General features: G+C 33.7%; 2 protein-coding genes across 15 annotated transcripts; one reads left to right on the forward strand and one right to left on the reverse strand.

Annotated features, from left to right (window-relative positions):
- Positions 1-241: 241 nt before the first annotated feature.
- Positions 242-20,221, reverse strand: LOC116336913 (slowpoke-binding protein). Of its 13 annotated transcripts, none has more exons than XM_031761124.1 (12): positions 16,718-16,751; positions 16,364-16,440; positions 10,589-10,881; positions 10,342-10,446; positions 9,975-10,184; positions 7,377-7,821; positions 7,232-7,297; positions 6,917-7,032; positions 5,941-6,142; positions 5,674-5,799; positions 5,420-5,556; positions 242-4,924 (listed from the first exon to the last, which is right to left on the reverse strand). In XM_031761124.1, exons 2-12 carry the CDS (start codon positions 16,382-16,384, stop codon positions 3,232-3,234), a joined length of 3,414 nt encoding a protein of 1,137 aa, XP_031616984.1. In that variant the 5' UTR covers positions 16,385-16,440; positions 16,718-16,751; the 3' UTR covers positions 242-3,231. The 13 variants fall into 13 exon arrangements, with proteins under 13 accessions (XP_031616984.1, XP_031616993.1, XP_031616988.1 ...); XM_031761138.1 differs by lacking the exon at positions 242-4,924 and adding an exon at positions 5,153-5,229; XM_031761133.1 differs by lacking the exons at positions 9,975-10,184; positions 10,342-10,446; positions 10,589-10,881 and adding exons at positions 19,180-19,268; positions 20,053-20,221 and having other exon boundaries at positions 16,718-16,794.
- Positions 20,222-21,925: 1,704 nt separating this feature from the next.
- On the forward strand, positions 21,926-23,936 carry LOC116336865. 2 transcript variants are annotated; one of them, XM_031761035.1, is made up of 9 exons: positions 21,926-22,000; positions 22,165-22,318; positions 22,434-22,637; positions 22,735-22,814; positions 22,877-22,973; positions 23,030-23,144; positions 23,473-23,572; positions 23,643-23,722; positions 23,835-23,936. In XM_031761035.1, the coding sequence occupies exons 2-8, from the start codon at positions 22,210-22,212 to the stop codon at positions 23,709-23,711; spliced, it is 774 nt and encodes a 257-aa protein (XP_031616895.1). In that variant the 5' UTR covers positions 21,926-22,000; positions 22,165-22,209; the 3' UTR covers positions 23,712-23,722; positions 23,835-23,936. The 2 variants fall into 2 exon arrangements, 1 of the variants encoding a protein (XP_031616895.1); XR_004200754.1 differs by lacking the exon at positions 23,835-23,936 and having other exon boundaries at positions 23,030-23,163; positions 23,643-23,652.
- The last annotated feature ends 215 nt before the right edge of the window (positions 23,937-24,151 follow it).

Here is a 24,151-nt window from a genome sequence, read left to right on the forward strand (position 1 = left end):
AATATGATGATAGCAGCGACACCACCTGAATTCTTTGTTTACATTCTGCCGTATTGTATGTACTCAGATGATTCGTTCTATTTTCGCTATACACCAAACAATGTGTGATTCTGCACGTACACACACAATTCGATAGAGTAAAAGACAGCAAAATTGAATTGTTCGAAAACAAAGAATCAACAATGCAATTCAAAATTTAAATGAAAAACTCCATTTATTCTATTTTAGTTTTGTATGCTTTATTCATTTATTGTTTGATATGAGATGGATTTGTAGTTCGTTATAGGTTTTTTTTTGTTTCAGTTTAATATTGATTTTGGTTTTGGTAAACTCACATATATTTTTCATCTATATTTTTGGTAGTCGAGCATTTTGTCAATTCGGGAATTAAAAAACGGATTTATTCCGTTCAATTTTTATTCAACTATTCTAAAGTATTGAGTTTATATATCATAAACCGTTATTGTATATATATAATAGAATTTATTTAAATATTCACTCGTTTCTAATATAATTGTTTGATGGAATAAATATGTAAATATTATTTTCTCTGTTTCGGTAAAATAAGGTGAGCGTGATCTTTTCAGATATATATATATTTGTTTTTAGTTTGGCTGAAAATCGAGGGCAGCAATTATATTGGCAGCAATAAAATGCCGTATTTGTTTCTGTACATAATTATAGTATTTTATTAAATGTTTACATTTAAAACTGATGTAGCAGACCGTACTGTATCAATACTACACTAAAATACACAGTTCAACACAATGTGGACGCTTGAACTGTTTGAGATTTTATCTTTAGAGAATGTAACATTTAAGAGAAATTCTTCATTAATTTGACAAATTCCCAAAAAAGCTAATGTTTTCGATTACCACTGGGAAATAGTTACAATGACATTTCGTTTAGAATGTTCATGAAGTAACATTGTTTTGGATGAAAAATAATTTACAGTTTTCTGTTGTGACCTCCTCGAGGATTCGAAGAAGAAGAAAATCTTATTTTCATCTTATAATTGATCTCGGGTCGGAAATACTATCAATAAGACTTTTTGAGAAATTATAAATTTTTTATATTTTTTATCCTCTAATCGCCTAAATTCAGCACGTTTAAAGTTTAATACGCTGTATATATTGAACAAGGTGTTATTTAGACACAATGGAACTACAAATAAATTTTCTATCAACTTCGTTTTCAAAGAAAAAATAAAATATATTCTTTGAAAGCCGTTCAATTGATAATTCATAGATCATGTTCGACATTCTACTATGTAATGTTCACTTCGTTCGGAATGACGACAGAAAGGGGAAATATGGGTATCTTTTATTCACTATTTAAACGAATCGTCTCTTGGTAATGTGCAAATATCGATTAAGCAATTTTTTGTTGTTGGTTCAAATGAGTAAGGAATGGAAATATTGAATGTGCAAAAAATATATATTTTGTCGTTTCCATTTATGTAAAGAACAAGTTACTAAATCCTAAAAATATCGGTTCATTTAAATTTTTGCATTAAAAGAATTGAAGCTTTTTTCTGAAGGCGCGCCGAAATTAAATATTTTGATTTTTTTCGCTTTTTTGGTTTGGTTCATTCTCGATTTTTTTTGGCTTCGTTAAAATGTTAAAAACATCAATTTATTGTCAAATTAAAACATTGTACTCGTTTTATACACAATGCCAGTCAAAAAACCAATTATGGTGTGGTCACACGAAAAATCGTCAACGGGATAGATATCTTTTGAATATATTACGACTAAATAGTTTCATCCACTTCTCTCTCTCTCTCTCTCTCTCTCTCTCTCTCTCTCTCTCTCTCTCTCTCTTGAGATGAACTTTGCAATGTTCAACAGACACTTTTTAAATTATTTTGTTCAAGTTTGGACCCAGAAGAATATACTATATAGAATGAACTTTAACACAACATGACAGGATGATGATTTACGTTCAATCTCAACATTTTATGATATATTTTTTTTAAATCTTTATATACGCTTAAATGAATTAAAATTGACTTCCGAACGAAAATTTTGTCGCCCGTTCGTCCGATTTTTAACTAAAAACTAAGGAGTCAGAATTAGGCAAAACTTTTTAAATACTACAGAAACGAAGGAACTTTTAGGAAAGATAAAGTTAAATGGACATACACACAGAAAAAGAACATTTCTCTTCGATCGAATTTCTGGTGTATTTGTGACTAAACAACTGTTGATTATGGAAACACTGTTAGTATTTTAAAAAAAATTCGATTTTAAACCAAATATTCAGAAAAAGCAAAATTTGTGTGTGATTAGAAATGTATAGGACGGCACGAAATAGATTTTTTTTCTTCAAACAAACGTTTCTATAATTGTCGATATGAAATGAAGAAACTCGGTATGATACTCGAAGTGGTTGGAATGGTTTCCGTTTCCAAAGATTTTCAATTCATGAATTGGATTGTGTTTCGGTTTTTTAGGAGAAATGCATTCATCATTCATATTGTCTGATTAATTCTTATACATATAAGTTGTTTTCTTTTATTCAGTTGTTGTGTGTTTGTGTAAAGACCAAAAAGTAATATAATAATCTAAACACTATAATGATATATAAACGATAAAAGGTCAAGTCTTTTTTTAAATTTGATTCAATAGTAGGTATATATAAATAATATATTTATTGTAACAAACATTTCTAAATGGGAAATCCATGAATTTTGAATATGTTGACATATTCACGATTTTCTTTTTTTTGTATGTGGTTTTTGATTTTGTCTATATTTGTTTCAGTAAAGCTACGTACAATTATTCATTATTGAAATGAACTCTAATGAACTATGTTGAACTCAGTTTGTCGTTTTTCATTTCTATTTGGAATTTTCATGTAATGTGCGAGAAGCGGGGGTTTGAAGTCAGTACTTACAGAATGAGTATAGGTGATTGATTTATGGAGAGATTTTCATTTTGGTTTTGTTCTTGATTGGATTGCATTTGCAATGATTTCTAATTAAAATTCTTTATTCAACTATATATGTAGTATTGACATAGTGACTTTATCGCAATTAAATACTTGTTACCACCGTTCGGATTTAGTTGCCATCGTCGAATCCATAAATCACCGCGCTAAAACGACATTATCGATTATTTTGTTATTCCGTTATACACATTATATCCCATACGTAGTGTGTGTGCTCACTGTCGTCGATTGTTTGTTTGTTTCTCTTTTTTTTTATTCTTACAATTCTACTTGAGAATATCACAACATATCATTATTTTCTACTGGACTGATCGGAGACATTTCCATGCCGTCTAATAATGGAATTTTTTCCTCGATGTGTCGATTATCTGATTCGATGCCACCGATTATTTTGCACATACTTCGATGACTGGGCGATGAATCGGTGCTGTTATTTTCGGTTTTTGAATTGGTTGAACTATTCGTAAGTGTAATATGACCGTATCCACTGTTTGAACTATTGCTACATGTTTCGTCCATACAACTTTCATTTTCCGATCGATGTGCCCCATTCGATTCGTCTTCATCGCATTCATCGCAATCATTGCTAATTGTCGTTTGCCTGAGCATTGTCATATTAAGTAAATAACGTTCTGAGCATGATTTTTGTGTAAATAATTTTAAATCATCGGTCAGTGCTGAGAATCGTCCCTCCACATCGTTGCGATATGTTGAGCATAGTTCATTTGTTGAATTGACACGTTTCCGTAATTTTGTATCGTAAAAGCATTCGTTTTGTTGGGCCGTTTTTGGGCTACCACTATTCGAACCGCTCGATCCACTATAATCGTGTAGCGATTCATTTGACTTGATCAGATTATTTTTTCTTGCTAAAATACTATTTTTCCATACGGTGTGCCGTTCGCGTGTCGTTGATATTTTGCTGGCAAACGAAACGTGCGTAAGTTTTTTAAATTTTTCCGAATTATTAATATTACGATGGCCAGCATCAAATGAACGATGATGTGAATGCATTGTTTTCACCACTGGCGTAAATGCCGAATCAATGCGACGCTCTTCTTCAAGCGATCGAAAATTTTGCTTATGCACATTTCGCAAGAAATTTCGTTTCATTGACATATCCTCAAACGATGACACCCGATACTTTTGTGAAAACACTTGAATGGTGTCAAATGTTTTGGCCGGCGATGTTGTATAAAATGAATTACCGTCGTTTACTAAAATGGTTGGCGGTTCGATGGGCAATCCGCTGGATGATGTTGTACCAAACGATGCCGATTTCTTTTTCAATAAATTAAAATCGGACGCAGATGATGCGACTGCCATCTGTGTGGGATTGTAATCGGGCACATCAATACTCTCGTTGTTCGATGTGGTCGATGCACGTGACAGTGACGATGTTAGCGATGGTCCAGGTAAACCAGTTATTGAATCTTCGACACTTTCATCGATTGGCGATGACATTGACTGAAAACTACTCATTCGGCAACTGTTTGATGCAATTGATAATTCACCATCTGTCATTGAACCGAATGCTGAATCTTGGGATGGGTTACAACTGCTACTGCTACTGCATGTTTTTGTGCCACGCATCGAATACTCCATTCGACGACTTTTTGAATTTTTCGATGTCGTACACAAATCGGTTGTCAATTGATTTGAAAATGTTGATGGCGAGATGGTGACCGATGAACAGCATGGAATTGTCAAATTTTCATTTGTAATTTCATTTGAAATACTCAACGAACTGGTTGTTGTTGGTGCTGTTGTTGCACCGCCAACATTTGCTGATGTTGATGGCATTGATTCCATTGAATGCATGCTATTGTCAAAGAATGCAATTGGCGACGATATTGATGGATGGAGAAAACCATGAAATTGATGAAATTCCGATGAAGACGCTGTTATTACAACTTCATCCAAAACATCTTCGGAATCGCTTGAAATGTCAAATGAATTTACATCACGCAATCTAATCGAGTGTGTTTATGTTTGGAGTAAAATGAAACAAAAAGCAATTTTTTTATTAGTATATATTATTTTTCGCCAAATTTTGTGGTGTAAATTTCAATTTTTATTGAAAAGCTCAAAAAAATGCTTGACTAAATTTTGTATTATTACAACAACAAAAATTATCCGGTAAAATAAATAAAACGGCTTAAAATCAACAAAACAAAGAAAAAACAATCATGCAATTACATTGTGTTGTAAAAAATGCTGCTTAAATTTTATTGGTTTTCAAATCGAAAATCAAAGTGAAGTGGTGCACCGTATGTACTGCAAATGGTGATATAGATAGAGAGAAATCAAATGAAATCAAATCGAATCACCCGTCCGGTGATTTCGTATCATAAATTGCATGCAAAATGATAAATGTAAAGAAATAAATTAGAAACGACAATGTCAAACGATAAAGAAATGGCGATTTAATGCGAACAAAAGGTCCGTGTATAATGGTGTTAATTACCCGATTCGTCGTGGTGTTGACGGCGGTGTGCACGGGCTTGAACCTTCGCTATACGAACCATTTAACGATGCGCCCTGTCTTCGACGCACTGCATTCAACAGGTTCAATGTGGACATGCTTAATCCATGTTTAAATGACTATAAAATGACGAAGAAAAAAAAAACCAAGAAAGTCATAACCGAAGCCATTAAATGATAATTTCTTCATCAACATGATAAATGCTGTTTTTTTCTTTATTCAAGTAAAATACTAACCGAAATTGATGGACCTCGCATCTCACGCAAATCGATATTGCGAAATAAATCACATAGCACAAGCTCCTCGACGGTTGGGTATCGATTATCGGGCGATTCAAAAATCATTTGTAGCACTTCAACCACCTATATTCAATTACAAAACATCGTTCCATCTTATATACTATTCGTGTATCATTTCCAAGCAATTTGATTTATTTAATCCGGTTGGGACATTCTGTACAAGTGTACATACAAAAGGCGAAAATTATGCAAAAAAAATCATACCTGTGGATATCTTTCTAAATCCAATTGCAAATGGCCAGCTGTTGGTCGCGGTGACGGCAACTCATATCCCGTACACATTTCAAACAATAAATGTCCAAAGCAAATAATATCCATATTCTCGACATCGACAATGTTCGTTGCCCAAACGACGGCATTCACTTTTGAATTTAAGCCCAATAAACCATTTTCCAATCCCGATAGCCTACAAGCATATATGAAATGCATGAACGAAACATGCATATGTTTATTTTATTATGGTGATTTGCTCGGTTTAATATTCAAATTGTCGGTTTGCGTCATAACCACAAATGGATTAGCCAAAAACCGATTCCCGAACAGGTGTATACTACAGACACGGTAATTTTGAATGCATGCAGAAACCGAAATACAAGAAGATATAAAACAATTGTAAAATATTCAAATACATCGATAAAAATCCAACGAAATAAGATATATGCCATGCTTGTTCGCGTGAAGCTTTTGCACAGTAGCATATGTGGTGGTGACAACGGTGACACGAAACACCCACACAATCCCAACACACACTCGCTCTCTTTCTCCGCATGCGATCATAGAAAATCTAATTGAACTCTGTTTACTTGCGACGAAGTTAATAACACAATAATATATTATCATCAATATGTGCGCAAATTTCTGTGCCGCTGGTTTATATGGTCACATGAGAATAGAATAAATATGTGTCATATTATTTCAATGGTTTATGGATGATTAATATGAAACAACAAGGACATCGATTTTTAATGGTGTGCATTCAAGTAAAATTCATACAACACCCCCATCCACTCTCTCAATCTCTCTCATTTCTATCTTTTGTTAGTGTTCCTCCCTTATATCTCTGTAAATATTTTCGGCGCAGAAATGTCCATCGGAAATATTACATATGAAATGAACGTTGACAAGTGGAAAAATTGATGATGTTGATGATAACATATAAATCATAAATTATGTTCCTTACCGAGCTACACCATTCTGTAGAATAACATTCCCCGAATGTAAATGGCCGTGAGATGGAAAGCCCCGTTCCCGTAAAAACAATAATGCTTCCAAAATTTGTCGGCCCAACCGTTGCACCTGTACAATATTTGGAAAAAAAGATCGTATTATTAAACAAATCGCTTGTATTCGTGAAATAAGCACACATAAGTGAACTAAATGTGAATAAATGAATTCAAAATGATAACAATAAACTTTCTTTCGAGTACTTCTGTGAGTGACTACTAATTTTTTTCTTCTGGCTGTAAAAGCAGAATGATTGAAAATAAGCACCAACCTGTGACAGCGGCAAACATGTTGATTTTCTTGTATATTTACGGTTCCATGGATCATTCCATTGCGACTGCACGATGCATAGCACAAAAAAAAAAAAACAATTTTTAGTGACATTTTTTCAATCAGGTGCATCACATGAACTTTACTTTGTAAATTAAATCCTTGAGACTGCCGCGCGCATTAAATGGCATCACAAGACACGCATAATGTGTTTGATTTGAGTAGAAAATGCCTAAATCTAAAACCGGATAAACGTATGGATGTTGCAGTGAGCCAAGCAATTCCATGAGCACTCCCTTCGGTGAATCGGATGGTGAAAGTTCTTCCAATGCAATACAATCGGCTGGCAATGGAATTAATGTCATCAATCGATCCGTACGTACAGTTGTATCACTTAACAAAAACCAATTTTTATTCGGTCGGCATCCGATTTCTTCCAAATGTGCCATGATCTCATAGCGGCCCGCCGATTTTTCCGTCCATTCCTGACACGAAATGTATGATCTTTCTCTTGTGGCTCGTTCGCGTGGCGTTCGTTCGGTCGCTGTCATCCCCGGATCCAATGCGGAGTACTGGAATTTCAAGTTGTTTCTACACATCGAATTCAATGGAAAATGAGCAAAAATAACGTAAGAAGATGAATCAATCGAGCAATTATTTAAATTATATTAACAATAACTATTAGTAACTTTTAACGACTTTTATAATACAGTGAAAATATGATAAAATGGAACATTTAGTAAACAAATTTATGATTTACTAGCACATTACAAGGTAGCAAAAAAAACCAACTATATTGGTAAAAGTTTGAACATCAAAACATACAGAAATTCAAGTCTCGTTGAAAGTTTTAAAGTTTTTTTTTTCGTTTCAAAGTTCATTGGAAATGCACAAATCAATAAAAAAATAATGAATAACAGTTTTAAATAATGAGAAAATGCACGAACTAAATTCATTGTTTGTGGATTGGACAACATCGACGGCAAACAAGTCGCGAGTTGTTGACTTTGTTTACTGTTATGGTTTTAAATTGCACAACAATAACCAATTGATTATTATTTTAATGATGATGATGACGACGACGACGACGACGACGATCCAATTATAAAATATACAACTATATAAATATTCTATGCGTTCCCTTTGAATCCACTCCCTTCCTGCGGTTAAAAGCAGATATTTCAATTGCATTTTATATAAATTTCATACAAAAGATGGATTTTAATTACAAAAACACAAATGTTGACACATACGAAAAAGGGGTTTTCCGCATAAAGTTTTCGGAAGAAGAAAAGAAGCGTTTTACAGCTTTCGCAACCAAACAATTATGTACATTGTACAATACCTACCGAGTATACAGACTTTTTTTGTGTGTTTCAAATGAAAAATGTTCGTAGTTTTCAACACAATAACGGCTCGGCAGAACTAAACGACATAAAGTCGTCAGAAAATGAACATAACTTAAATATTATTTTAAAAAAATCGAAGAAAAACAGCGAATTCAAATACATCGATGCACATTGTCATCAAAACTATTTCAATTATCGAAGAGAAAACATGAATGGAAAGTTTGTTTGCATTTAGACTCAAAACAAGTCAAACAATCTATCTATGTATAAACACAACATTTTGTTCAGAAAGAAGTAAAATTTTCATTTATTTCGCCGTATCTTCTCTCTCTCGAAAATATTTCATGCAATATGAAAATACCAAGCTAATGTAAACTGAGTTAATGGCTGTCTAGATGGCTGTGTATGACATTGTGTTCACCAATTGGTAAATGCAAAATGAATTTAAAATATCTGCTCGAGTCATTTACTCTCTGGGTTGCACGAAGCGAGAGTTTTTTTTATCATTTCACGCAATTGTTGATGGAATACGAATGTTTTTTAAACAAAAATATATAGATATAAATATTAACCTAGTTTTAAAATGTTCCGAACATTTACTCAGAGAAGAATGAAAAAAACACAGAGAGAGAGAGAGAGAAACATCTAAGAGTAAAGGACAGATGAGTACACCCCAATTAGTTTTCATTTGTTCTTATGAATAAATTTTTCGAATGAAAGATAACGGCATCTTGTTGCTAAAGTGCATTTTCACCAGATGCTGTCGTTCTCATGCAAAATACTAATTGTATTGTCGTATGTTGAAGAAAGGATTAAAATCGGTCCGAATAAAAAATGAAGAAAATGAACAGAGTGCAATCTACAATTGTGAGAGAATTAATTTATATGATCTGGCCAATTCATTTGAAAAGTCATTTGGAAAATGGTACATACAATGGAAATTCAATTTGGATTCGTAAGTATCGAAGTGATTGAAATTGTGTGTATGGTAAAATGTCGAGCGGTTTTTATTTAATATTTCTACATTTATCAAGCAAAATGAGCACATTTTCTGGATTTTGATGGAAAATGTATAAAAAAGACATTCAATTATTATTTGATGATGACGGAAATGGCACAACTTTTTCCAAGAAAATGGAGATAAATAAAAGAGCAACTCGATAACAATCGATATATCGGTTTATCGGTTTAATCTACGTTCAGCAACAATCATTCAAATTTCAAAGACCACAAATTCGTTACAATCAACGGTTTGAAGCTATTTAATACATTTATGGCATAAAAAACAAAACTTTTCACATAACATTCATAACTTTTTCATAAATAGGTTTAACAACTATAATCGCAGTTCATAAAATAGCGTCAAACAATTTTGTATTTTCTTCGTATAGCCACCTGGTTGGCGATGAACTGCTTTCTTTTTGTGTGCCGCCCATACCACCACTACCATTCCCACCACCACTGCCACCAGTGCTGTCTTGTGATGATGAATTTGCGCGATTGAATAGCATTTTAGCAAACGTTTCCAGTTTTGCACTGACCAATGGAGACTTTTCGGTTTGTTCGCTTTCTGAATTTTCTTGCTCTGAACTAACGGATCTGCCTCTGTATATAAATTGAATTCCACAGTTAATATGTGAATTGCCAAGAAAAAACTAATGACATTATTAACGTTAAAATGAAAAAAGAGAAAAGGCACGTTTTCTTTTCTCAAAAAAAAAAAAAATAAAAACAAACAATCAAAAACACAATTGTGGCTTACGTGAACAGAGTTCGTTTATTTGCAGCTGATAGTGCACGCGGATCGAATTCGGCCGCCGATTGAGCGCGTCGAACATTTCGTTTGCGTTTTTTACGATATGAAGACCTAGATTCATATATGAATTCCAATAAAGTTCGATTATTATTCGTTCTTTTTTTTCTAATTCTTTCTCATATGGATTTTTTTTTGGTTGGTTGGAATAAACATAATGGATTAACGAAGGATTAGATTTTGTATGTGTGTCTACCTGGATGGACGTATTTGACAAAAGCGATCATGACCGGTGGTTTCAAGCTCTTTTGGTTGGTCTTTCTCGTCGGCTGCATTGCGCCGATTCATTGTCGAATATAAATTAAACATTTTGAATGGTTTGACTTTTTTTGTGCTGGCCACTTCGCATACTCGTACGATTATCTTGCGACTACTTTTATACACCGAATTTATGGTTTTGTACACCAATATCGACACCGAACGTGGCGGTGACTGATAGTATCGGGTTTGTGGCAATGATGTTGTTGAATTTGTTGCCGTTGTTGTATCCTATACACATAATTTCATAAAATAGTTGAGAGGTAGAATATTGTTGATTTTATGTATTTATGGGATGCACTATTTGATATAAAGTCATTCAAAGTTGGATATATATACGGGGTGTCTCACGAAATAGGACCACTCTTAGGGGGTGGGAATTTTGAAAAACCCTTTGGGGGTAAAAAATAGAAAATTTCTATCGGAGCAGAATTTTGAATTTATCCTCAGATGGGGTGGGGGTGCCCCAAATTTTGCAAAACTTCATCCGATCAAAAAATAATGTACTACAAAGTTGTTCAGAATGACGAGAGAAATTTTTTGAGACCTCTGCCCTCATCTGGGGAAAAATTCAAAATTCTACACCGATAGAAATTTTTTATTTTTACCCCCAACATACCCCCTAAAGGGTTTTTCAAAATTCCCACCCCCTAAGAGTGGCCCTATTTCGTGAGACACCCTGTATATATATATTTTTTATTTCAGTTTTCGGTGGGGAGAATTCTCGGTATTCCAGATTCATCTGATGTAACGATAAATTAATGATGTTATGATCATTTATCATATTGCAAAGTTTTGACTTCCAAATATATTCACTCTGAATATAGAAAACCAAACACCTACGACGTATAAAATAAATAGTTTCCACACACACAGCAAATAGATAATGTTTGGCTTGTTTTTTTTTCTTTCGTGAATTAATCCAATAAAAATGATGAAAATATTCCCCAAAGAAGCACGCTTTTTGCCATAAGGATTTAATATCGAGACTCACAACGGTGTTCACACATGGAAAAGTCAAAAGTAAACTAATTAGTATATTTTCACACAGCATATGAGCTTGTGTTTGAAATGTAGTTTCATCATCCATTATACATTGGTATTTCAACCGCATTAAACATGCATATACATATATATCTTGTTGTTCAGGTGTATTCGCAATTTAAATTCATTTGCTTTAGCATACTATAATTGAAAAATCTCCATTCAAATTAAATTCAAACATTTTCGCGAGAGCACAAATAGGGGCAAAAAGTTCACACACCACCACAGAGTGGGAATGTCTAGTAGAAAATCAGCATCTGTACCATTCATCTATGTCATCGTTGACTTTATCGTTGTAAACCGTTTTTTACTGTTGTTGCATGGAAAATGTAGAGTAATTTCTCATCAATCGTGGAAATTAGATATCGTTCGCGAACTATGTTCTTGCATTTCGTCACTATTTTTGCTAATCGATTTCTCGCCAATATTTTGCAGCTATTATCAGCAATTTAAAATTATATACCATGGATCGAAGCAAAAAATGTTCCAATTTCTATTTTTGGCTCGATCCTTGATGATTGGCTCTAAAATTGGTGAAGAAGTAACAAAAATCTCTGCTTCGAAACACATAAAATGTGATACAAGAACTATATCTCGAAAAATTATTCGAACATAAAAAAGAAACAATAAAATTGAACCAACACATCGAAATAAACTTGATTTCGAATGTTCAGAAAATGAATTATCGACGTTATATTCACAATACGATTGATAATCATATAACGACAGCATTTTGCTGAAGCGAAAAGCCACAATTGTCACAGATGTGGATACACTTATGATATAATCGAATTTTCCTGCTTTTTCTCCCCACATTCCTCTCATACGTCTCTCAAACACTCCAGTGAATTGTACAAATACTCCAATTGAACTGCACGAATGGACAAAAATGATTTTTATTGCATTGAATGCAACTTGCACTCGTAAACTTTTTTCCCCATGTGTTTTATAGATGGAGGGTAGAATATTTATAGTTTTTATCTATTTTTCGGTTCTACTCTTTTTTCTCTTCTTATTTTCGTTTCCGCGTTTTAATAATTTATTCGATATTTTTAGTGCATTGCATACACTGTATGTATATAAATATTGTGGTAAGAGAAAAAAAATGGAAAATTCAATTTTTCATATGGAAACACGTTTGAGGCTGCAAAGTAATATACGGTAAATATCTATTCCCATTAAACTAATTACTTTTGCAATGATGCAAAATCGGAAATTCACTTTTCGATGATTCGACGCTTTTTTTCGTTCGCAAAAAATGTAGTTACTTTCACATTTTAACATATATGGACTTTAACTTTAAGTTACTCACGTTTATAGCTAAAACTCACTTTAAAACTTTCGATATTAAATTGCGTTGTAAAATTTGGTATTTATTTAAACATTTATTTATTGCTATGCGCACAAAGTTAACAAATCGTTTCTCTCTATTGTGTACTCTTTGGCATGTTTATTTATATAAAGCCATTCAAACAAACACTTGTCACCAAACCCACGCCAAATAACGACTAAACTGAAAAATCGGTCAAACCAAAATGCCACAGCCAAACAACCCCACAATGAAGACATATATTTTTTTATTTTAATTTTTTCGATTTTTCTTCTTCTTTTCGACCGATTTGTTTAATTTCATAAGCAAAGTTATTCATTATGTAACACGTATTGTGGCTCGCGACACGCCAGCTTAATCGGTCTTTGCTATGGCTGCTCTTAAATGTGTTGACGCTTTGTGCAGGTTTTTTCCCTTTTTGTTTTACAAAATATGCAAACTCATTTGCACGCAATTTCCAGCTGCATAAAATGTTAATTCCGAATGCCCTTAAATCACTCGTTTATGACTTGGCCGAGATTGGCCATTGTGCATATTATGAAGTATTGTGCGGTTGGTATCGAGAGCGCGATGTTTGCTTAACAGAAGAAAACTGTTAAAGTCAGTCAATAGTTCGAGCAACGTACGGGAACCAATCTTGTTCATTTTGGTTTCGTTCATTGTACCAGAACAACGATAGTTGAGAATCGTATTTCATTTTATATCCGCTGTTCACTTTGTGATCGTATTTTACTGACACACACACACGCGCACACAAAATGGACATGAATTATTGATTACTTTAGGTGGGAAAATGACTCTTCCACGTCTCTCGTTGCCGTTAATTGTTCGAAGAATGTATGGATTCTTCGATGTATATAAGAGGAAATTCATGTAATCTGTGCGATAAATCTCTTAAACTAGATGAACCGTGCACATACATGTACATTTAAATGAATAAGGGAATGATTTTGGAAACTGGCAAATGGTTCCGTAATAATTCAATTGAGAAGGTAAATGCTATAATTACACCTTTCATTTCGCCATGACGACGATACATAAATTATAATGAAGGGCGATCAATTTTGAATGATTAAAAATAAAGTGTGGCATCATTTCAATGGCAGCATATTTCAAAAGCATTTTCTGCCACATTTTAACAATATCGAAGTGAAAGAGTTTTCAATATGATCGGATTATTATTATTGATATCAATAAAGCTTTGGTTCAGATTATTAAATGAAAAATATATATCGGAATTCCCAAGAGGGCCCGAGGAGAATTGCACATCTGAACCGGGACTTTGTGCAACCGCCATGAAATCTGGCGCAATTTTTATGAAATATAATTTAAAATACCGAATGTTGTGAAATGTGTGCGTCATTTTTCTTCGAGTGCAAGTCAGCAGTGTCATCGAGTATTTAAGGGATTGAGTTTATAAAATATGCCCACTTGAGTTTGGCAATAAATTAAGATTATGTTTTTAAGTCTGATACATTTTCCATCCTTTTTATTTTCATCTCTTTTTCTCTCTTCAGTGAGAGAGCGACTCACTTTCCATACCATATCATCTCTGCTGATCACAACGTTGTCATGATGAGTCAACAAAAAATCGGATACACAAACACGCTTTTTCATCATTTATCGAAATGGGTGTGTGCACTCTAATTTGCCTGTCATTTAACCCATTTGAACCATCGAATTTACGCCATAAAATTCGGTCATTTGGTGCATGTCTTGCTTGTCATCAATTGATTTTACAAACAAAAGCAAAGAAGAAGTAGTGGCTTAAATGACAATAAACACAACAATGATGAAGTCTTTACGTCGAATAGTTTTTGTTTCACAATAAATGGTAATGAGTTGAGTTCTCAAACAAAATTTCAAATAGAAATTCGCAAGGATTACTTACAACAGTGAATAAATATGAGAGTAAAACTATGCACTTAACCGATGGGCTCGCTGCCATGGAGCTCCTTATCTGAACTCATAAAGTACAGGAATTTTCGAATTTGTTTCGTGTACGTGCGATTTTCAAATGATTCACAACAATTGTGAAAAAAATGTGTGTTCTAAACAATGATATGTTGTGTTTGAGTTCAAAGTTCATTTTTATAAAGCAATATACATGCCATACCCCTTTTTTTCTCTCTCTCCCGCTCTCTCAAAAGTTATATCGTCAAAAATAAATTGGTATATTGCAAGTGCGCTGCATGTCTGGCATTTGACGTCATGTAAAATCATGTTTGAGTCGTTTCACTATTTTCTTCCTTTCAACCGCGCTTCACCATCAAAGGATTTATTTGTCAACAATGTGAATACTTTAGTCGAAGTAGCAATAACCAGCAGCATAGATTTGAATATGGAAAATCGTTAATTGCTGAAATGTGCCTTTGAAACAATACGCCAACTATCATATTTTCACAAAAATCGAGGCAAATGACGCATTTATCGTGTTTTTTCTCTCTCTTTTTTTTATTTCCAACTGATTGTCGATTTATTTATACCGTACAATGGAATTCATTTTACGAACGACGTATGTCGAATAAAAAGTTGCGCTGAGATTGGTTTTGTACGAAGTCAAAATACACATCCGTGCAAAATTTGTTTATTTACTTTTGGCATGTTTCCAGGGTTAAATAGCGTTTAGCAACGATATGATCAGGAATATTTATATAGCAGAAAATAAATCAAAGAAGAAAAAAAACAACTCTACTAAATTATTCGACCAGAAAAGCACCGACGAGCGACGAGTAAATCAATTATTGAGTTCCGGACTAGATTCAAATCAAAAACAATTATGAACAGCTCACGCTAAAGACGAATTATGTAATCAATCCATACTTGAAAATTTTCGGTTTTTCTACTTTTCACATTGATTGAACACGATTCTTTTTATCAGATTGATTGAAATTGACTTCGTCGGATGTGCTTTGCCTTTTCCACCAATTTTTCTCTTTTTTCCTCTCTTTGAGCAAATATTAGCCATTTCAACGATGTACCTTCTGTTCTGATTCAATAAAAGACGATTATGTCGAGAAAAAAACGCAGAATTCTAAAAAAAATCATAGCCTGAAAGTGTATAACTTTTACTGTGCGGTTGCAATTGGGGAAAACGAAATAACAAAAGAGATTGTGGCAAAAAAAAAAAGGAACCGAAAAAACTTGACTGAAAAAAAGTATGCAATTGATTTCATCGTTTTTTGGTGACGCTCCTCCCTTTTTTTCACCCCCAAAGTGCCGTGACTTGCACTTAAACTATGTGTACATATGTTAGTTCGATGTGATATATATTTTTAAATCCCCGGACAAGACACGAATAAATCGAATCACAGAATGTATGCAAATGTGTTGAAATACCTGCATTTCCGTATCCAACATGAAATTACGGTGACAGCTCCAAATATGAATGCGACAAGTGCACACCAAGTTGCGGACTTGACGATTTTCAATGAAGAATCAGTACATAAAGAAAAATATAGAAATAGAAAAAAAGGAAGTTTGATACGGTTTAAGTGACATTATTATATACAAGATGAACTCTGACAAAAATTACAGTCAAAGTGTTGTAAGTGCTTTTTTTCCCACCTATAAAGTGTTTCTTTTACATTACACTTTTATTCGATATGAAATGTTGAGTGTGTATTCAATTGAAAATGACATACGTGACGCGCGTGGAAAACGAATAGGAACAAAAAAACGATAGCTACTTACAATTCCAAGATATGGTGAGCTATTCGTTTGAAAATCAACTCTCATTGCGGTGTTGGCTGTTTTATAAATTGTGTGACCTGAAAATGAAATCACAAAATTGCATTTTAGAATAATAGGAAATGGGACTGGCTGATGTTGTTACTTTTTAAAATGGCAATTTTATTAAAAACTCTTTCATTTTATAATGTCGTAAAAATGCAGTCGTTTTTGGATTTCTTTTTTTAATCGTATTCAACATTCATTTGCATATTTGATTATATTTATAATCAACAAACTATAAAATGCGAATTAGACATTAGATTCGTACATGTGTGTGTGCGAGGAAATGAACACACTCATGTCAAGTGGCATATGTGTGTTTTAGATTTGCAAATGAATTGAAAAAGTCCGAATACGAAAATCAAAAATTAAACAACAATGAATGCATTCAAAAACGACACTAACCACCTGGTTTATATTCATAGTCCATAAATGTTGTGTTTATTGCAGTCATTGAGCGTGCAAATTCAGCATTTATATGAAAATAAAATTGATTTAAAAAAACGAAAAAAAAATTAAGAAAATTTGGAAAATGTTTTTCATATGACATATTCTGTTTTATCCTGTACACTCTTAAGCACATAACATATATAATTGAAAATGGGGAGCAAATGGTCGCTTTTGTAATTTTTGCTGCTTGGATGGTGTGTTTGACCCATATGAGATTTTAATTATGCTGCTAATTAAGCACTCCATACATTGTTCAACGCATACACACACATTGTGAGTAACAAAAAAAAAAAACCGCTGAATTGTGAGTTGGTTTTTGTTCGATGGTTGTGCGCTTTTGTTTTAAATAAAATATGTACTCATCGTGAACGGTAAAAAGTGCGGTTTTTAATTCAATTTTTCATGCCAAGAAACTGAAATGAATAAGTTGCGTGATCAAAGGCGAGTAATATTGCCTTGCGTGCGTCGTAAAAATAACGCTAGCAAGCGATTATCCCATCGGATCGACTCTTTCTTCTTGTATTTTGGCTCTTGAAAGCCGCATTTTAACTAATGATTATGATAATAAACACGTAACCAAAATGTAGAAGAAGAATTGTAGTAAAAAAATGGCATAAAAACGTATTTGGTGTGATGCACGAAGGTGCATCTGATATTGCATTCAATTTGCCAGCGAGTTCGAAGGAATGTCGACGGACATGAGAAAACGTGTATTCAGGAAAATTGTCATAAATTCTGCACTTGCATACAAACGCATTCGAACGAACACAATATGAATTGTGTGCCATATGTTGGCACGGAGCCTAATCAATTTTCTCTTTCTTTTGCACGAACGAGTGTGCTGTTGTTGGAAAACGTGTTCAGAGGTAAATTTTATGGAGAACTTCAAGAATAAAGGCAAAAAAATAGTTCGCTTATTCTCTTTTTTTCAGGGGGGAAATTGGATTCCATTCAAGTTTCTTGATCTACATTCCATTGATATTTATTGGCCATTGGGTTAACTGTATTTGAGGCGTTTGTTTGTGTATTTGTTCTGGTGCCTCTGCTGCAACGATGATGCCTCAATTCGAAGAACTCGTGTAAAACGTCTTGTAATCTCACCGCACACACTGAATAATAGAAAATGTCAAATGCTTTGTGCAAAATTGTATGCATGCCGTGACTTAGTTTCGATGATTCAATGCAATGTTCCAAACAAATGAATGAACATGTAATATACGGGGGGTTTTAGTTCCGCATTTTATTACTTTGCCTATGACCCACATATATGATGATGACAAACACCATTTGAAATATAAATATGTTTGTTTTTTTTTTGTCTAGCGTCCAATGAATGCACAAATAGGAAGCATCGAGTCGTTCCATGTTTCGTGTAGTCGTTGTTTTTTTTTTTTTATTTATTATATTGTGTAGTAAGCTGCAACTCATTATTTTTGAAACTTCTTATCGATGTGAGGAAAGAAAATTCAATTTTCTCAAAATGTCGAAGTTAATTTCCATAAGATGTAGGAACGAACCAAATTTGTTGGTGTCGTTTTTTTTTTCGGTTAAAGTTTAATCTTGTTTCATTTGCATAAAAGTTGAATCTCATTTCCTCTATTATAAATGAGCCATTTTCTCTCTTTTATAAAGTATATTATTCGTTAAATATTCTTTGGACCTGCTGTGTGACAATACGATTTATAACGATGGTCATCAGACGTAAAACACGCACACAGAGAGAAAGAAAGAAAAAGTGATTGTATGCATTTATTCCCAAATATGAATAAAGTTTAACGATTTCACATAAATCCCAATCCATAACACACACATATATACGCAGACGATGCTTAAGGCGGCTCGCAAATGACATGATACACACTAGTGGATATGAATATATTGAATAAAATATACATATATCTATCATAGACAGTTTCTATAGCTGCACGCTACGCTGTACGCAAAGTATATGTGATACAAGTTGAATGTAATACCTTGGCACCATTTCTTGTTTGTGTCCTATCCCGCACAGCTCCTTATACACACGGTTTCACTTGTACGGATTCCTGGATGTCTGTGAGAGCTTTGATTTTATCGCGGGGAAGGGGGCGGGAGGCAATTGGATACGAGATAAAGAAAGAAAGAGAAAGGAAGATAAAGAGTAAATGAAAGCAAAAATGTTATCAACGTCGTACACAGGTTTTACACACTATGTGTCTAGTTGTAAAGCCATACACACAGCTGTAATGTACACACACACAAAATTTCTTCTTATCACTTGCACTCGCTGACACACATGATGCACACTCAGCAAAATTAAATTTAATGTTGGAACCATTCACAGACAGCAAAATTCAATTACAAAAAATTATCAAATGATTTGTAGTTTTCTTTCCAGTTCAATTAAGTGTGGTAATAAATGTTTAAAGGAGGCATTTATTGGATTCGATTATGACAAACTGACATAATCGGCAAATTTCAATTTGAAATATTTTTTTAACACTTTGCCGTGCTGTTTCACAGCGGTGGACAGCGGTGATGAGCGAGTAAAACTTTCGACGTATCTACTCAATTTATGTCGATTATTTTAATAATGTGTATTTCATCACATTCAACCGTATGAGCATACAAAGTGGCCACACTTTATCGATTCACTATATGAATTTTTCAATCAGTCATTTTTGTTCACACTCATTTGTTTACGAATTTATTTCGTCCAAAATTCATTAGATTTCCACAAAATTCCAAAGCAAATAATCACGTTTTGAAAAGATGAATAAGAAGAAGAAGAGAAAAAACTGTCCAATTTTCTACTAAATTATTTATTCCATATACCGAGAGAGAATTACTTTGTATATTTTATTTACACATTAATTGGATTAAATATTTTCTTTTGTTCTTTTTTGTTCTTTTTTGTTGTTTGCTGTCGACTATTTCGATTATGTGTGGTTTGTCACTATTTTGCTTCGATGACACATTCAATGTGCTTCGAATCAAATTAGATCACACTTTAATTCTTTGTACGACATTCCATGTGAAACATTCATCTGAAACTGAATCGAACGCGCTTTTGTGGCTTCCGTCGATGTTACGAACAACGCGTTCTCATTTCGCTTTTTTTTATCCCTCTTTTGTCATGCACACCAAAAGCTTTGCCACCGAAATGAATACACACAGTGCTTAGCGTGCTTGTGATGATGATGACGATGATGGTTTTGTGTGCAAGCGCATTGCCCCCTTTTTTCATCTACGTCAGAGACTCCTCACACCGAACACACTCAAATTCCATGCTACGTTGACATGAAACTATATACAACAGACAAATGCTTATGTACAACATATGATGATGAATTATGTACTCTAACTATAACGGATTATTTTTTTTTGCAGCAAAATGCGTGTTGCTCTTCTTGAATTTTAACCAAATTAGTTAAACAAAAAATGAAAAATTTTAAATATTCATATTAGGGATAGTCATTTAAAAAGAAATCAGCAATATTTTCAATTATTTTCGATTCAAGCGAACCAAATGGCACAAGCGAAAATTATACGTTCTAATAATCTGTTGCTTGAATTGATATTAATAAGCATGACCGACATAGACACACATACAGATTGATTATTACAGCATTCGGAGGGATATCACTTACTGGATCAGCTGATTACAAATGAATTCACATGACATATATATATTTATGGACAATATCTACAAGATAATCGTCTAATAGAGCGTTTCAAATGAAACTGATTTTATATTCATTATGTCATGGCGCATGATATTTTATCAACAAATTGTTTTATCAAAGCAGAGCCGCCAAAACACTTTACATAGTCAATAGATTTTGCGTTCATACTGTCTTACATTTATTGGCTGCAAAGCAATGGAGCAGTGCTAATATACACTTTAAACTAAAATTAAAGAATAATGATGCTATTCTAACGTATATTTGGTACAATATTAAGATTGGCAGTATTAAAAGTGTTGTGTGTACCAGCGAGCCAGTGTCCAATGAACTTTCACTATGAGTTCAATAGCAAAAAAACTGTTTGGCATTGCAAACATTTCACCGCAAATCGTTTTCGAACCGATCGCATTACATTGCATTTGTCATCGGTAACATCACGACACATACTAAATCTTGTTATTTGAGTTAACTCCAGGTGAAAAAAAAATTATGGCAAAAAATCATTGCGATAGTCATAACACCGTCTCAGTTTCTAGATCATTTCTCAGAATTATTGCGAATTCAAATGATTGGTGTTCGAATATGCACAAAAATTCATACACAGAGACAGAACTGTCAGAAATGGCGCAGTAGTTTGAATCGGTGATTTCAACTTTTTTTTTTTCAAAAAAGGCCGTTGCAATAACAATCAATGAAATTCAAAGTTGTACACATAAAAAAAAAAATTTGATAATTTATCATGTGAAATATGGTCAATTTCTGGATTCAATTTATCTGCATTTTATTTCAATTCGATCGGAACAGTTTTTTTTTTGTTATTTTGCATATTATTTTAAAACACAAACACTGACCCGTTGAGCGAACAACTTCAACAAAAGCGGCTAAACACACAAACTCCGATGCACACAAGTGGAGATAGAGATAATAGAGAAATGAAAAGAGAAAGAGATATGGAGACGCGCTCCTTTAGTTTCAATCAGTTTGTGTGTGCGATTTTTTCGGTTCTGTATCATACACTTGTGGTTTTTTGCGTCTAAGCAGTCACAACCAGAGCGTCAGCCAATTTGAAAACATAATTATCGCATCAACGGCATTTTTTTGTCTTTCTTAGAAATTGTTTGGACTTACTGTAAATATTAACGAAAAAAATAAACAGCATCATAAGAACGAGAAGAGCGTTAATAAAATCAGATCAAATATTTCGTGAATTTATTTTTTACAGAAGAAAATTATCTGTTTTGTCAATTTGATTTCTGTGAATTTTTTAATTGTTGTTTTAATTTCTGTTGACAGTTTTGTTATTTGTTATTTGTACGCGTCAAAATCAGTTCGTAAATCATGGATTTGAAAGAGTATATCGATCGACAGATAGAAAATATGAAAATAAAATTTGGATATTTTGGTGGACCAAAAGCGGCTCCATTTAGATGTGATACTCTGCCAAATGGTATTTTTTTCATCAATATTTTAAATCAATCGGTGAATGGGTTTTATTTGTTGAGGGTTTCTTTTAAACAAAAAATCATTAGGTAGGTCCTACACATTTCTCATGATTTATTTAGTGAACTTGCCATTGAATGGAATAACGCCAGATCTTGACATGCCAATACAGCAGCACAATGGACGCTTCAATATGAATCACACAAATACAGCATCAGCATTGTCATCGAATGATGTAAGTGATTTTAGCAACAATGGCGTCGAAATCAATTCAGGCGAACAAACAACGGATTCATTTCTATCGAATGGCTGGAATTTGCTAAACGGTAATCAATATTTTAAATGGAATCGGTGAATGGATTTTCTTTTTTGGGGATTCTTTTTAAAAAATCGTTAGATACACATTTCTCATTATATGTTTAGCGAACTTTTGTATGCCATGGAATGGAATACCGACAAATGTTGATCACAAAAAATCGACATCAGAATCGTCATCAAATGATGTAAGTGATTTAATGACTTTTCAAGTGAAAGAATTTTGGTTTTAATCTTCTATCATTCACAGTCGAGCTCTTCCGGTTACAAAAGCAATGGCCATATCACACCCAATTCGGTTAAACAATCACCACATTCATTTGAGTCGATGGATTCGATTTGGCCAGGTAATGCGTTTTAGCTATACATCCATACATTTTAATTGCATGTCACATCGTGATAGGTATGGAAAATCGTCGTTGGACATGGAACTTGTCGCCATCAGGATCGGTGCCAATACGCCAGCACGGTGAACTCAGTGCCAACCAACAACGGTACCATGGCCTGGAAATGCCTATGTAATTTACATCTAAACGAGTGAGACTCAAACATGTGCTTCTTCTTTAAAACAAGACATACACACTTACTCACAAACATCAAAAGTATACGCCATAACAGCAGTGCAAACACAAATACATGCGCGCGCTACTCAGCTTTGTTTCTGTGATGAATACTTATTGAGTTCTGCTGTACATGTGATGCTTGTGTATGTATTGTTTTGAAGAAGAAGCACATGTTTGAACGGTACATGCAATGTCAATTGTCAACCAATGATGTATGGCTCTCAAAATATTCGTATGTCAATTGATTTGTCGATTTTTTTCCGTTTCATTGAAAAAAACAAAGTCAAATAATTTCGATTGGCAACCCAGACATGATGCACTCAATCAGTACGATCAATCGGCATCTCATGAACGCGCAAAAAACAATTTGCGTTTGGAAAATGGTAATTAAAGAATGATTTTGTGTGTATGATTTCTTTATTGACATTTTTATCTTGTTTTTATGCTGGAAAGATGACGCACCACTGCCGCCGCGACGCCATCAAAATGGCCATGCTACCAAAAAGCGATGCCCAAAAATGAAATTGAACAACGTGAGTATTCTTTTATTTTTCAACACATCTTATATGTACAACGCACAGTTTTGTGCATTTTGTAAGAATAATGGAGAACGGGAGTACATTTGGCAATCACACCGTAATGTAGATGAACAAAATCGGACAAGTTGTCCACGTCTACTGGCGATAATGCACACACCCGACGTTACTGTCCAGAGCGTGAAATTCACAAGGTTCAATAACATACAACAACGAATCACTGATTCATCATAGTATCGGTTGCAATGATTTTATAACGACAACGAATGTCTTTTTATCAGCATCTCAAATCTATGACAACTTAAGTAGTGTTTTCGTTTGTTTTTTACTTTTATATTTGCATTATTTTTTTTGAAATTGATTTGCATGTTTTTTTCATTGACAATGCTCTCGAATGTTACAAGTAAAACATTGAAAGCTTGACTT

The sequence above is a fragment of the Contarinia nasturtii genome, unplaced genomic scaffold (assembly GCF_009176525.2).
Source record: "Contarinia nasturtii isolate CC-2019 unplaced genomic scaffold, AAFC_CNas_1.1 Cnas_scaffold_220, whole genome shotgun sequence".
NCBI lineage: Eukaryota > Metazoa > Arthropoda > Insecta > Diptera > Cecidomyiidae > Contarinia > Contarinia nasturtii.